The sequence below is a fragment of the Pristis pectinata genome, chromosome 10 (assembly GCF_009764475.1).
Source record: "Pristis pectinata isolate sPriPec2 chromosome 10, sPriPec2.1.pri, whole genome shotgun sequence".
NCBI classification, from domain to species: Eukaryota; Metazoa; Chordata; class Chondrichthyes; order Rhinopristiformes; family Pristidae; genus Pristis; species Pristis pectinata.
The window spans coordinates 87,507,168-87,522,559 of record NC_067414.1 but is presented as its reverse complement, the minus strand read 5'-3'; the positions used below and the strand labels follow the sequence as shown (position 1 = coordinate 87,522,559).

The window sequence follows — 15,392 nt, the reverse complement described above, 5'->3', positions numbered from 1 at the left end:
CTCTATGGTCTGTACTCCTCCGTCTCTACCAGAAGGGTGGGGGTGGAAATAGAACAAAATTGTTCGCCTTGGAACCCAGTTGTTGTCTCCCAATGTCAGTTTGATCCTTTAAATCAAATTTGTTGTTCTGTTTCTTTGCTTTTCCTGTTATCATTATTTATGGTGTTGTACAGCCACTTGCTAAGCTACACGTTTCCTGGTAATTGCATTTTGAACTGAAAAAGCATTCAAACTCCAAGGTTCCTGGTATTTGTAAAACTACAGCAAAGCAGTAACTTAGCTCCCAGAATTGCCCTTTGCTCAGCAAGGTTAAATACTGGTTGCATGATCACCAATGCCTTGCACCAGTTGTACAGAGCACAGTGAAACAGTTAATTTATCTACTGTTCAAAAGTTTCTGATAAATAAAATGACCTTGGATGATGGAAGTGAAAAACATAAGAGCGAGGAAAACCAAATTTGTTCCTCACACTGCCAATCTTGCAGACCCATCTGGTTGGGGAAAACGTTCAACAAGTTTGACATCGTTCTGTGTGGTCCAGGACTTTGTCAGACCACAAGTTCAATTTAACCACTGCTGGGTGTGGAGCTACCTGAAACACAGAGTAATTGCTAATTGGTTTACTATTGTCACATGTACCAAGATACATGGAAAAGCTTTGTCTGCATGCCATCAAGATAGATCATTCCATAACAGAATGCAGAATATAGTGTTACAGTTACAGAGAAAGTGCACTGCAGGTACACAAATAAGGTGCAAAGGCCATGACAAGGTAAACTGAAAGATCAAGAATTCATCTTTATCATACAAGAGATCTGTTCAAGAGCCTTATAACAGTGGGATAGAAACTGTCCTTGAGCTAGTGGTACACATTCTCAACTTTAGTACCTTCTCCCTGATGGAAGGGCAGAGAAGAGAGAATGACCGAGGATGGAGGGATCTTTGATTATGTTGGCTGTTTTCCCTGAGGCAGCGGGAAGTGTAGACAGAGTCAATGGAGGGGAGGCTGGTTTTTGTGATAGACTGGGTGGTGTTCATAACTTTCTGCCATTTCTTGTGGTCTTGGGCAGAGCAGTTTCCATTTCAAGCTGTGATGCATTTGGATAGAATGCTTTCTATGGTGCATCTGCAAAAATTGGTAAGATTCATCGGGGATATGCTAAGGACATAGAAGTGCTGGTGCACTTTCTTGGCCATAGTATCTGTATGGCTGGACCAGGACAAGCTATTGGTGATATTTACACCTCGGAACTTGAAACTCTCAACCATCTCCACCTCAGCACCATTGATACAGACAGGGGCATGAACTCTACCCTGCTTCCTGAAGTCAATGGCCAGCTGGTGGGTTGAGACACTACAATTGACCTCAGATGACCCAACCCCAGAGCAAGGGCTAGGGTGGCAAAAGGGGCAATATAAAAATCGAGCCTTCCAGTTCCAGATTGCCAGTGATGTCCCTACCCATTACCATCTACATTATGGACAAGATATCCAAGCAAAATCTGTTGGAATCCAGAAACTTAAAATATGCAAGTATTTTTTGACTGAAGGGAGAATGGGATTGTGCTTTAACTACTGTGGCCAGGCCTCGAGCAAGTCACACTCAATTCAAGGAAAACTGATATTAAAGAAGTCAGGTGGCTCCACTGTAAAGACAACTTTGTGTCAAAACTAAATTAATCCAACTTCATTTCCTGACATGATAAGAGATCAATGGGACTTTTAAAAACAGGCTGAGATGAAAAGAACGCAGAAGGAGTCATATATGCAAAGACCAAACACACTGGGCTTTACATTAACTGAAGGAAATAGATATTCAAACCATAGACCTCTTCCAAAAGTAAGACATGGAGACACAAAGACTGCAGCTACTGGAAATCTGGAGCAACACACAAAATGCTGAAGGAATTCAGCAGGTCAGGACTGGACGATGAAGGGTCTTGACCCGAAATGTTAACTATTTCCCTCCATAGATGCTGCCTGACCCGCTGAGTTCCTCCAGCATTTTGTGTGTTGCTCCAAATAAAACCTGTGTGTGTGATAATAGTGTCAAAACATCAAATGGGATGACATTCCACTGAGAAAATAATTGCTCAAGCCACCAACACCAGACTTGAGAATGAAGTATTTCTCACACTTGAGAAACAGATAACATAAAGATGGTAAATCAAAAGGACTGGGGTGTGAATATTTTACAAGGAAACTATATACACCAGTTCACGTGGGAACAGACATTTCCATCTGGGAGTTTAAGAGAACTGTGTATTCAAGTTGTGTTTAATTAAAGGGAACTGTGTTTCAAAGAATATGATGGGTTTCACAAGGAACTGAAGTAGTAATAGTCACCAACAACCCTTTAATTCTAGCTTTCTGAGCAAGCCCAAGTTTAGTTGGCCCATTAATACTATCTGTACTTTGACTACACAGTGTACAGTAATGTAGTTGTACAGTTAGTGGTACAGAATCCAGAGACTGGAGCTCCCATCATCAGGGAATTCAAGAGTCAGTTGATAAATTGGGAATAAACCTACCATCCTTGCCTGGCCAACATCTGAATCTAGACCCACAGGAGAATGGACTAGCACCCAGAGCAAAGGAAGGGGCTGGGGAGGAAGGACAGAGGGCAGGCAGTGGACCCCCCCAGAGCGGGAGGGAAGGGGGTGAACAGAGGGCAGGCAGTGGACCCCCCCAGAGCGGGAGGGAAGGGGGTGAACAGAGGGCAGGCAGTGGACCCCCCCAGAGCGGGAGGGAAGGGGGTGAACAGAGGGCAGGCAGTGGACCCCCCCAGAGCGGGAGGGAAGGGGGTGAACAGAGGGCAGGCAGTGGACCCCCCCAGAGCGGGAGGGAAGGGGGTGAACAGAGGGCAGGCAGTGGACCCCCAAAGCGAGAGAGGAAAGGGGGGGGGAGGAAACAGAGGGCGGAGAGTCGACCCCCGGAGCAAAGGAGTAGTTGGGTGCGAAGGGAGAGGCAGAAACAGCGCGTTCGAACATCTGACACAATCCTAGGCGGAAAACCGCATTTTCCTTCAAATTGGGACCATGACCCTAATTTAGCGAAACAAAAAAATGCGCTCTGGCTGGGATTGACACGAAGCTGTAAATTGTGATCTCTTATCTCTGGAAACGGACCCTCCTCCAGGGTGTGTGGGAGACAGTCATTTTGTTTTACACACAAACACAAAAAAACTTCAAAACGGAAAAGAAAAGTTCAGCAGAGGCCATGAAGGGAAAACAGACATCATGTGTCTCCCGTTATAACCGGTGTTAAATCAGTGCAGTGAATGGGGAAACGCTCACCTCATCGTCCACGAAGTTTTGGTTGTCTCGCTTTAACTTTTCTCCGCTTTCTTGCCCAGGTTTCTCCGGTTGCTCTTCGGCAGCGGGCGGTACGTGGTCCGGGAGCGACATCGTGGTTTCCCCTTCACTCGCCAGCTCCCGGGCGGCGGCGGCTCCAACTCACCAGCGCAGGCGAGTTGTGCGAAGGGAAAGACTACTGCCGGAGGGGCTTGTTCTTTTTTGCTGACTACAGCTTCTGCCCCTGAAAACAACAACAAAAATGTTACTTTCCTTTCCTCCTGACGGCAGTTTATATTCAACAGCGTTGTATTACAATCTTTAAAAAAATTTCATGATATATTTGTCAGCTAAAATGCGAGGTAAACGAGTTATTTTTTTAAAATCATGTGATAGACTCGGGGGCAAAAACGGCGGAAACACGGTGGCGGATATTTACTTTCCTCTCTTTCGCCCTGGACAAGTTGATGAGGAGTTTGGGGGAGCTCTTATTGGCGCTTTACGGATATTAAGTCTCATTTTACAATTCATGAACGTGCAAATAATTATGTTGTTGGTCGCAAACTTTTTTCCCCCTCACAGGGGGGGGATTGTTTTTTTTCTTTAAGATGTGGGGCTGAGACCTGGCGGTAATAGTTTGTGCATTGGTGTACTTTATTGATTTATTGAGGATTGGTCACCGATGACTGACCTGTCCTTTCCACCCGTCCTGAAGAGTGCCTTCTCAATACATGTTGTACTGTTCAACATCTACAGAATTATGCACGAGTTGCTTTAGGAATGGATTTTGTTTTAGGAATGGATTTTTTTTCATACTCCACTGCTTTTTACATACAGATGGAGTATTGTTTGACTGTAACATCTGGAACAGCGGCAAGCCTAATTGTCCCTTGCATCATCGCCATCAGAGGTAGAAATTCGATAGGGTGGGTTAGGAACGTCTCAGAGAGCCCCTGGAAGATACATTGGGTTTGGTTCTTGAGCTACGGAGGGAGACCTTGCATATTTCCGACATTGTTCTTGAAGACGCCCAGTTTCCTTCTTATGTCTTCATTAAATTTCCATGAAGGGTTGCTTGCCAAAGTGTGATTTGGTTTTGCCCAGGGCAGTGTTGACCCCACGACCAGTGCAGGTTGGGCAGGCTCCTGAAACGTGGAGAAGACCTCAGATCGACGAGGACAAAAAAGAACAGATTGCTGCAAATGCTCAGCAGGTCGGACAGCATTAAAGGAGGGAGAGAGAAAGAAATGGGGTTAATCTGTCGGATGGTTGACCTTTTATATCATCTACCCCAGGTCCTACGTGTGTCCTTTCCTGGATAGTGGTCAGGATGAAGTTCTGGGAGATTGTCTACTCCCTGAGACAAGGGCAGAAAGAATTGAAGTGCTTCTGTGACTGCCCCGACGATCTCTGCGAATCAACTATCAATTGAATAAACGCTGGAAAAAAAATCCCAGCCTCTTTACTTTTTCATTCACTGAACATGACGAGGTTCTAGGAAGCCTGCTTTTGATTTTAATTTCTGTGCATTGCCAATCTCATGAGTTGGAACATTTCCTGAGATTGACAGTCCTCGTGTTTTCAATGTTCTGTTGAATAGCTATTTCCCCATGCAATACTTGTTGAACTGGAAGTGGCTAAATCTTTACTGTCGTGCGATGCCAGCTTTATTACCTGAACTCCTAAAGTTACACGCACTTTAGTAAACTTCCTCATTACTCTACATTGAGGCATTTTTTTATTTGTACACCAGGGATCTGGGCCTTGCTGTTAAAGCCAACATTTATTGCCATCTCTTGATTACATTTCAGAAGGTGGTTTTGAGCAATTTCAGAATCAGATTTACTATCGCTGACATATGATGTGAAATTTGTTGTTTTGTGGCAGCAGTATATACATAAAAATATATAAATTACAAAAGTAAATAGTGCAAAAAGAAAGGAATAATGAGACAATGTTCATGGGTCATTCAGAAATCTGATGGCGGAGGGGAAGAAGCTGTTCCTGAATCGTTGAGCTTAGGTCTTCAGGCTCCTGTACCTCCTCCCTGATGGTAGTAATGAGAAGAAGGCATGTCCCAGATGGCGAGGGTCCTTGATAATGGATGCTACCTTCTTGAGGCACCAACTCTTGAAGATAACCTTGATGGTGGGGAGGGTTGTGCCTGTGATGGAGCTGGCTGAGTCTACAACCCTCTGCAGGCTCTGTGCATTGGAGGCTCCATACCAGAGTGTGATGCATCCAGTCAGAATGTTCTTCATGGTACATCTATAGAAATTTGTAAGCGTCTTTGGTGACATACCAAATCTCCTCAAGCTCCTACCGAAGCAGAGCTGCTGGCATGCCTTCTTCGTGATTGCATCAATGTGTTGGGCCCAGGATAGATCCTCTGAGATATTGATGCCCAGTTCAATTTCTTTGAATTTCTGAGATAAATCAGGTGCAGGTACGTCCTCAACGCTAGGATTTGCACTCTCCATTTAACAGTAGTGAAAGATCAACAATATTTGTCAATCTCCGGATACTGTGTGACTGCCGTTGCTTTTCCAAAATGCCTGCTGCATTTTAAAGGTTGCAAGCCTGGAAAGTCCTGTAAAGAGAGTTTTGGTACTTCACTGCAATGTAAACACACCACCGCTGTTGGAAAGAGTGGCAATTGTTACGGAGCAGGTTGCTATTTGGTGAATGTCCCTTTAAGGCCCCTGGACAGATGAGCAGTAGTGTGTGTGTGTGTGTGTGTGTGTGTGTGTGTGTGTGTGGTGTCATCAAGACAGAGCCCACTCTGTCGTTAACCTGTAGTGAGAAACAGGTATTAGTGTGGGCGGTCACGTATCGAATGCCTTTGGGGTGGCAGATACTTCAGAACAAAGCAATGGAGATCATCGGTGATTGAGGTGTCGTATGGGTTCCATCGTGGAACATGTGGATTTCGTAAATGCTCTCCTTATTCTCTCTACATTTTCTCTTCAGTCAATGATGGTCTTGCAAAAGCCTTTGCTCATGTTTCACCTTATGACTTGCTGAACTGAACTTTGAGAACTATTCCTAGACTTGGAGTTTGGGAATTTGCCACATACACACACTTTGAGTTTAGTTCTGGGGTTAATGCTTGATATCTAACGTTTTTACTTTTCTTATTATCCTAAGTAGTTATTAATAAAATAGTTTCTAACACTTATACATGACTCGATGTGTTTCTATTGTTGCTGGTACATAACACAATAAAGTGGGCTGTTTTTGTAGTCATAGTCTAATGCAGCATGGAAAAAGACTCTTCAGCCCACTGACTCCAAGCCAATCATCAAACGCCCATTTAAGATATCTTTATTAGTCACATTTACGTCGAAACACACAATGAAATATATCTTTTTGCATAGTGTTCTGGGGGCAGCCCGCAAGTGTCGCCACGCTTCCGGCGCCAACATAACATGGCCATAACTTCCTAACCTGTATGTCTTTTGGAATGTGGGAGGAAACCCACGCAGACACAGGGAGAATGTACAAACTCCTTACAGACAGCAGCCAGGTCGCTGGCACTGTAAAGCGTTACACTAACCGCTATACTACTGTGCCTGCCTCACCCCATTTAATTCTCTCCACGTTCCCATGAACTCCCCCCAGATTCTACCACTCACCTACACCTGTCAAATACTAAAGGGCATAACTTTAAGGCAAAAGGGGGAAAGTTTAAAGGAGATTTATGTGGCAAGATTTTTTAAATAGAGAGTGGTAGATGCCTGGAACACGCTACCGGGGAAGTGCTGGAAGCAGATATGATAGCTGCGTTTAAGCAGCATTAAGATATGAAAGGGCAGGGAATTAAGGGATATAGACGAAGCGCAAGCAGATGGGATTAGTTACAATTAGCATGGTTGGCACAGACATCGTGGGACAAAGATCCTGCTCTTGTGCGTGCTATTCTATGCGCACACTAGGAGCAATTAACCTACCAACTCGCAAGTCTTTGGGGTGCTAGGGGAAACCAGAACACCTGGAAGGAACTCACTCAGTTACAGGGAAAACTTGGAAACTTCACACAGACTGCATCGGAATTCCCAAACCTGGGTCACTGAAGTTGCGAGGCAGAAGCTCTACTAGCTATGCCACTGCTCTGCCCTCTGTACTAGATGAGGTTGAGTATGGTTGGACACAGAGGCAAGTGGAGCACATTCCATAACAGTCCTGACATGTCTTGTAGGTCATAGAAAGGGAATGGCGGGTTACTCACCGCAGACAATCCTGCCTCAGAGCTAATCCTGTAGCCACAGCCTCACAGAGATCACCATCGACGAGAAACTTAACTGAATCTGCTACATTCAGTTAAGTTTCTAGTCGATGGTGATCTCTGTGAGGCTGTATGTTGGACAACATGGTGGTGCTGCAGGTAGTGCAGCCGTCTCAAAGCTTCAGCAACCCGGGTTCAATCCTGACCTCCAGCGCTGTCTGCTCGGAGCTTGTATGTTCTCGCTGTCACTGCATCAGTTTCTTCCTGGTGCTCCAGTTTCTTCCCACATTTCCAAAGACGTTTAGGTTGTTAAGTTAATTGGCTACTGAAAATTATCCCTTGTGGAGGTGGCTGGTGGCTGAATGGTGGTGGGGCGTGGTTGTTAATTTGCTTGTGAGGGAGAATGGGACCGATAGATCGCTCTTAGAGGTGACATAGACCTGATGACCCGATTGGCTTCCTCTTATGTTGTGTGGAAATATAAATGGTAGGGAACTCAGTGAGAGAAATGCTAAGGCAAAGTGGTTAGACTCTCCTTAGAGCAGGTCATTGCCTGGAATGTGAATATTATTTGTCATTTATCAGCCTAAATGTTTTCCAGTTTTGATGCATAAGGACTCCTTGCTTCATCATCTGGGGTATTGCAACTAAAACTGAACACTCTCCAGTCATAAGTCAACACCCCCATTTCTGAACTTATGATGGAAGGACAATCACCAGTGAAGTAGCCCGGACATTTCCTGTAGGAATTTCTGCAGAAGTGCACTAGGGCTGAGATGATTACCACCAACAACCATAACCATCTTTCTTTGACTAGATTTACATTTCCCAGTCCATGATCCATCACAAAAGGTTTGTAGCAAACACATTCTAACAAATGAAAAGTCAGACCCACAATTTAGTAGCCAATAACTTGCAAACAAGGATGATATTTCTATTGACCACTATCAGGACCCTAAGAATAGCTGAGTTAAACATCAATGGAAGAGCAGTCCTCAATCCAAGGTTGTGCCTTTTCTGGGGAAGGCATAGCCAGGGACCCAGGGGAATCTCCCACTCTCTCCATTTGCCTAGAGGGAAGGGCTCTTAGAAAGGATGGGATATGGGTGAAGGTGGGGGTGGAGAGAAGGGTGTGGAGATGGTGGTTTTGGTTGGAGTTGGGGTGCAGTGTTAGACTTACTTACAACGCCAATAATATGCCATAGAGTCATTGAGTTGTACAGCATGGCAACAGACCCTTTGGTCTGACTTGTCCATCCCAATTGAGATGCCTAACTGTGTTAATCCCATTTTCCTCCATTTGGACCTTATCCCTCCATTCCTTTCCTATACGTGTATCTGCCCAAATCATCTTCAAATGCTGCAATTGTACCTGCTTCTACCACCTCCTCTAGTAGCTTGATCCATATACCCTCCACCCTCTGTGTGAAAAACTTCTCCCACAGATCTCTTTTACATGTTTCCCCTCTCACCTTAAACCTATGTCTCCTAGTTTTAGAGCGCTATCCTGGGAAAAAGACTGTGAATATCTACCCTATCTAGGTCTCTCATAATTTTATAAACTTCTATAATGCCACCCCTCAGTCACCTGCACACAACCGAGAACAATCCCAGTCTTTCCAATCTCTCCTTGTAACTAATCCAACCTCCATTCGGGGCAACATCTTGCTGAATCTCTTCTGCACTCTTTCCAGCAATACCACATCCTTTCTGTTGTGTAGTGACCAGAACTGCACACAATATTCCAAGCATAACCTAACCAATATCTTGTACAGCTGCAACATCATGTCCCAAATCTTATACTCAATACCTCTGCCTATGAAGGCAAGCAAGCTTAAACACCGCCTTCACCACCCTATCCATTTGCAGGGAGCTATGAACTTACACCCTAAGGTCCCTCTGTACATCAACACTTCTAAGGTCCTTGTATCATGGTTCCAACTGCTGGTTCTCGATTCTGCCCCTTATCCCCATTGATGGTGCCTTGATGTGCAGCACATGGTTTCCATGCACTACAATTTGCCTAATGACACACACCTGAGTTCCATCAGCAGACTAGTATAAGAACCCTGGATTCACAAACACTGGTTGCCAGATTATTGGTCTATCTTTGGGTATGTGGTGTCTCCTGGCTGCTTAGAGCCATCAACTCTAGAGCAGTCCCAGTTTTGCTGCTCCTCCTAGAAAACCCTGTTTCTGTGCTGGGACTCTGTCTCAGAGCACTGAGGCAAGACTCCTTCTGTTTGCCATTCTATGTTTGGTTCTGAGGAAGCATCCTGTCTCAGACTGGTGTTCTGCATTTGGGTGCTCTGCGATCTTGCTCTTTGACATTGTGACAGAATGATCTGGCCCCCACAAACCCAGTGGATGTGAATCCCCTGCAAGAGGCCTTCACCAGCCAGGGCTCACTTCTGGGCAAACATGACCAGCAGCTCAGGGAGGTTATGGAAAACTTCTGTACCCTAGCAGTGAATATTGGGTAGGTCAGCTGAGTCTCTGCTCTTCTTACCTCTTCCACTCCAAGAACTGTCTGACCAGCCCAGACAATCCGTAATAGCATCACCCTACGGCTTGATGACCCGCCCACCTAAGGAACTGCATGTACCTGACCCAGAACCCTACTCTGGGGACCTGGGAAAGTGCTGGTCCTTCCTGCTATGATGCTCATTAGTATTTGAGCAGCAGCCCTCCACGTACACCACTGATAGATCCAAGATAGCATTTATTGTGGGGCTGTTGTGAGGAAGTGTGTTTAGAATGGGCCACTGCCATCTGGGACAATCAGCCAGAGACCTTCACATTCATTGTGGAAGTGAGAAAGGTCTTTGACCGTCCCGTCGGGGTAAAGAGGCAGCCAAATGACTACTCACCCTATGTCAGGGTTCCTGCAGTGTCACAGAATACTTCATGGTGTTCCGGATGTTAGTCGTCGACTCTGGGTGGAATGATGAGGCTCTCCAGGGAGTTTTTCGGCACGGACTTGGTGACAGGATAAAAGACGAGTTGGCGGCAAGGGATGAGACAACCAGCCTGGATGTGTTGATATCCCTAGCCACCAGGCTGGACAATCGACTCCGGGAACGGCAGAGAGAGGATGGTTCATCCAACACCTCCGTTCACCCCACGGGTCACCTTCCCAGCCTCTCCTAACCCGAGCCTCTCTGCTCCTAGAGGCGCTCCTGACCTGGCTGATTGCACCACCCCGGGGGAGCAACCAATGCAGCTGGGATGGAACCGCCTTTCTCCCACCGAACGATGTCGGAGGTTAAGAGCTGGGAATTGCCTCTATCACGGCCAGCCTGGTCATTTTCTTGCCACTTGTTCCCTTCAGCCAAAAGGGGAGGGCTCACCAGTGGCGAGGGGGGTCCTGGTGAGCCAGACAATTTTACCTTTTGCTTCCCTCCCCCAGAACCAGATGCTGATCCCAGCTACCATAAGGCACCTCCAACAGTCCCTGTCCCTTTCTGTCTTGGTGGACTCCGGCACCAAGGGAAATCTGTTGGACAAAGACATAGCTTCCTGGGCCGGGATTCCTCAGGAACCACTGAGTAACCCTCTAGAAACTCGGGCACTAGACAGAAGACTGTTGACCTGAGTCACGCACCGTACACCTCCACTGCTTTTGCTTATCTCTGGAAACCATCGGGAACAGGTCCAATTTCACCTGATAGCCTCCCCGCAGACTCCGATGGTTCTTGGGTGCCCCTGGTTGAGCTGCCACAATCCCCACATCGATTGGTCCACGGGCAGGATAGCCAGTTGGAGTCTGTTCTGCCACTCCACTTGTCTCCAGTCGGCCCTTTCCCCTGTAAAGGCTACTGCTAGTTCATCAGCCGCTGAAACCCCAGACTCGTCCAGGGTCCCAGCGGAGTATCATGACCTGGGGCAAGTATTTAGCAAGCAATGGGCTCTTTCCCTGCCCCCCACACCGGCCATACGATTGTGCGATCAACATCCTTCCCGGAGCTCCGCTACCTACCAGTCAGTTATATAACTTGGCCCGACCAGAGGGGGAAGCAATGGAGGGGTATATCAACAAATCTCTCACGGCAGGCATTATTCGTCCCTCATCCTCCCCAGTAGGGGCAGGGTTCTTCTTTGTGGGGGAAGAAGGATGGTTCGCTGCATCCATGAATCGACTACTGGGGCCTAAATAACATAACTGTCAAGAACAAATACCCACTGCCTCTCATCAATTCCGCTTTTGAACTACTTCACAGGGCCACCATATTCTCTAAACTAGATCTACGAAGCGCTTACCATCTGGTCAGAATAAGGGAGGGAGACAAGTGAAAGACAGCATTTAAAACCCCTCTCGGCCGCTTTGAATACCTGGTAATGCCATTTGGTCTCACCAATGCTCCCGCTGTTTTCCGAGCTCTGATGTCCTACGAGACTTCATAAATCGATCTGTGTTTGTCTATCTGGATGACATCCTGATCTTCACCAGTAGTCTCCAGGAACACACTCATCATGTCCGTCAGATCCTTCAGAGGCTTTGGGAAAACAAGCTCTTCGTCAAGGCTGAGAAATGCGAATTCCACGTCCCCTCCATCAGCTTCTTAGGATACATAACTGAGAGTGGACGAGTAAGGGCAGATCCCGAGAAGATCTGGGCCTACATCGTCAATGTGTGCCAGACACTCTTTGATACAGTTTAAGGTAGTTCACAGGACCCATATGTCAAAAGATAAGCTAGCCTGTTTTTATTACCGTACAAATCCTATATGTGACAGATGTAAATTGAATGTGGCTTCTTTGACACATATGTTTTGGTCCTGTCCTCTTTTGGAAAAATATTGGAAAGACATTTTTAACATTATCTTAAATGTATTGAATATTGATTTACAACCTCACCCTATCACTGCAATTTTTGGATTACTAAGGATAGAGTCTGGCCATTTATCTGCTTCTGCTAACCGTATGATTGCTTTTGTTACATTAATGGCCAAACGATCCATTTTGCTTAAATGGAAGGATCCAATACCCCCTACTACTTTTCAATGGTTCTCTCAAACTATATGTTTAAATTTGGAAAAAAAATTAGGAGTGGTACTGTTGATCCTTCGCTTAAATTTGAAGATATTTGGAGTCCATTTATTCAATATTTTCACATGGTGTAGATCCCCTTTCAATAACTTTTCAACTTAGAGGAACAGAGTTGATGACATAATATTGCTCTGTTTCTACTGAGAAATTTCAGTCGTTTTTTTTTGTTTTGTTTTGAAATTTTTCTGTTTAGTTTGGTTTAATATATTGTTTATAATTTTTCTTATTGATTTGGGGATTTTTTTTCTTTTTATATATATAATAAATCCTTTTTCTTTTATATTATATTCATTTACTAAGATATTGTGGGATCTACAGATTTTTAAAATATTTTATTGTTCTTTATGATTATCTATGCCATGATTGTTCTCCTGATCTCTTTGTATTGCATGTATAAACATTGATGTTATATATTAATCTGTATTCATTTGAAAACTAATAAAAAGATTGAAAAAGAAAGAAAGAAGATCTGGGCGGTGGCGGAGTGGCCTCGACCCACGACACTCAAACAACTCCAATGGTTTCTGGGGTTTGCGAATTTCTATTGCCGTCTCATTAGAGATTATAGTCGGGTGGCGGTGCCCCTTACTCAACTCACTTCACCTATGACCCCTTTTCTTTGGAACCCCAAAGCTGACTCGGCATTCTCAGAGCTGAAGCAACACTTCATGTCCTTCCCCCATCCTGGTCCAATCAGACCCCTCCAGTCAATCCATTGTGGAGGTTGATGCCTCTGACTCCGGGGTTGGAGCGGTCCTCTGACAACACTCAGGTCCGGATCAGAAACTGCACCCCTGTGCTTTTTTTTTCTCTCTCACTGGTTGTCCCCCACCGAACGTAATTATGACATGGGGAACCGGGAGTTACTGGCGGTCAAGCTTGCTTTAGAGGAGTGGAGGCCCTGGCTAGAGGGAGCAGAGCATCCATTTATCATTTGGACAGACCACAAGAACCTGGAATATATCTGTATCACTAAATGCCTGAATTCCCACCAAGCCTGGTGGGCATTATTCTTTGGCAGGTTCAGTTTTACGTTAATCTATCATCCTGGGTCCAAGAATGAGAAGCCCGATGCGCTCTCTTGGCAATACGCTACTAAGGAGGACCATCCTAACCCTGAGACCATCCTTCCCTGGTCCTGTGTGGTGGCGGCCCACACCTGGGAGATCGAGGCTGTAGTCAAGGAAGCCCAACAGACCCAACCTGACCCAGGTAACAGACCATCAAACCGCCTCTTTGTACCCAAGTCCATGTGGTCTCAGATTCTTCAGTGGGGACATTCTTCTCATTTCACCTGCCATCCGGGGATTGATAGGACGCTTTTCCTTTTGAAGAAACACTTCTGGTGGCCCTCCATGGACGCTGATACCCATTCATTTGTTTCTGCCTGTTCTGTCTGCGCCCATGGAAAAGCCTCCCACCGACCACCAGCTGGACTGCTTCATCCCTTACTTGTACCTAGCCATCCGTGGTCCCATATTGCCCTGGATTTTGTCACAGGACTGCCCCCTTCTCACGGGAACACAGCTGTCCTCACCGTAGTGGACCGATTCTCCAAAGCAGTACATTTTGTGGCCCTTCCCAAACTCCCTACAGCTCAGGAGACAGCCAACCTGGTCATCCAACAAGTCTTCCTCCTCCATGGAATCCCTGCAGACATTATTTCCGACCGGGGTCCTGAGTTCGTCTCTGCAGTATGGAGGTCCTTATGTCAGTCCCTCGGAGTGTCTGTAAGCCTATCGTCTGGGTTCCATCCACAGACGAACAGCCAGACGGAACGGATGAATCAAGATTTGGAAGCAGTGCTACGCTGCATAACGGCGAACAACCTGTCTACATTGAGCACCCACCTCGCTTGGGTCAAGTGTGCCCATAACTCTCTGGTCTGTACTGCCACCGGAAGATCCCCCTTCGAATGCTCACTTGGTTACCAACCCCCTCTGTTCTCCATCCATGAAGAGGACATCGCTGTGCCTCATTTCAGGACCATCTCCGCCATTGCCGCAAGGTCTGGGGTGACACGCGCAGCTCTGCTCTGTACTGCTGACCGCAACTGGAGAATTGCTGATCGTTGTCTGGTTCCTGCACCGGAGTACCAGCCTGGGCAGAAGGTTTGGCTCTCAGCTACAGATATCCCCCTCAAAAACGAGCCCAAGAAACTTGTCCCTCGCTTCTTGGGACCTTTCGAGATTGAGCGGATTGTCAGTCCCATGGTGGTCCGGCTCAAATTGCCTATAGCTCTGAGGATACACCCCACTTTCCACGTGTCCCAGGTGAAGCCGGTGGCTAGCAGTCCGTTGTGCCCTCCAGCCGAGCCCCCTCTGCCCCCCTCAGATCGTTGACAACCACCCAGTGTGCGCCGTCCGGCGTTTACTGGATGTGCGTTGCCGGGGCAGGGGTCTGCAGTACTTGGTCGATTGGGAAGGATACGGTCCGGAGGAATGTTCCTGGGTTCCTTGCTCCTTCATTTTGGACCCTTCCCTCATTCATGAATTCCATCAGAGCCATCCAGACAAGCCTGGTAAGTCGCCTGGAGGCTCCCGTTTGGGTTGGGGGGGGGGGGGGTGCGGGGGCGGTTTACTGTCATGGTTCTGAGTGCTGGTTCTTGATTCTGCCCCTTATCCTCATTCATGGTGCCTTGTTGTGCAGCACATGGTTTCCATGCAGTACAATTTGCTTAATGACACACACCTGAGTTCCATCAGGAGACTAGTATAAGAACCCTGGTTTCACAAACACTGGTTGCCAGATTATTGGTCTGTTTCCTGGCTGCTTAGAGCCAGCAACTCTAGCACAGTCCTGGTTTCACTGTTTCTCCTAAAAA

General features: G+C 46.4%; 1 protein-coding gene across 2 annotated transcripts in view; it reads right to left on the bottom strand.

Annotated features, from left to right (window-relative positions):
* tpcn3 (two pore segment channel 3) overlaps positions 1–3,507 on the bottom strand; it is a 34,070-nt gene extending 30,563 nt beyond the window's left edge. Inside the window, exon 1 of one of the 2 annotated variants that reach the window (XM_052024881.1) lies at positions 3,298–3,507. In XM_052024881.1, the coding sequence (XP_051880841.1) occupies positions 3,298–3,408 (111 nt within the window). In that variant the 5' untranslated portion in view covers positions 3,409–3,507. The remainder of the gene's footprint in view (positions 1–3,297) is intronic. The other variant, XM_052024882.1, reaches the window with a different exon arrangement.
* Between the last annotated feature and the right edge of the window lie 11,885 nt (positions 3,508–15,392).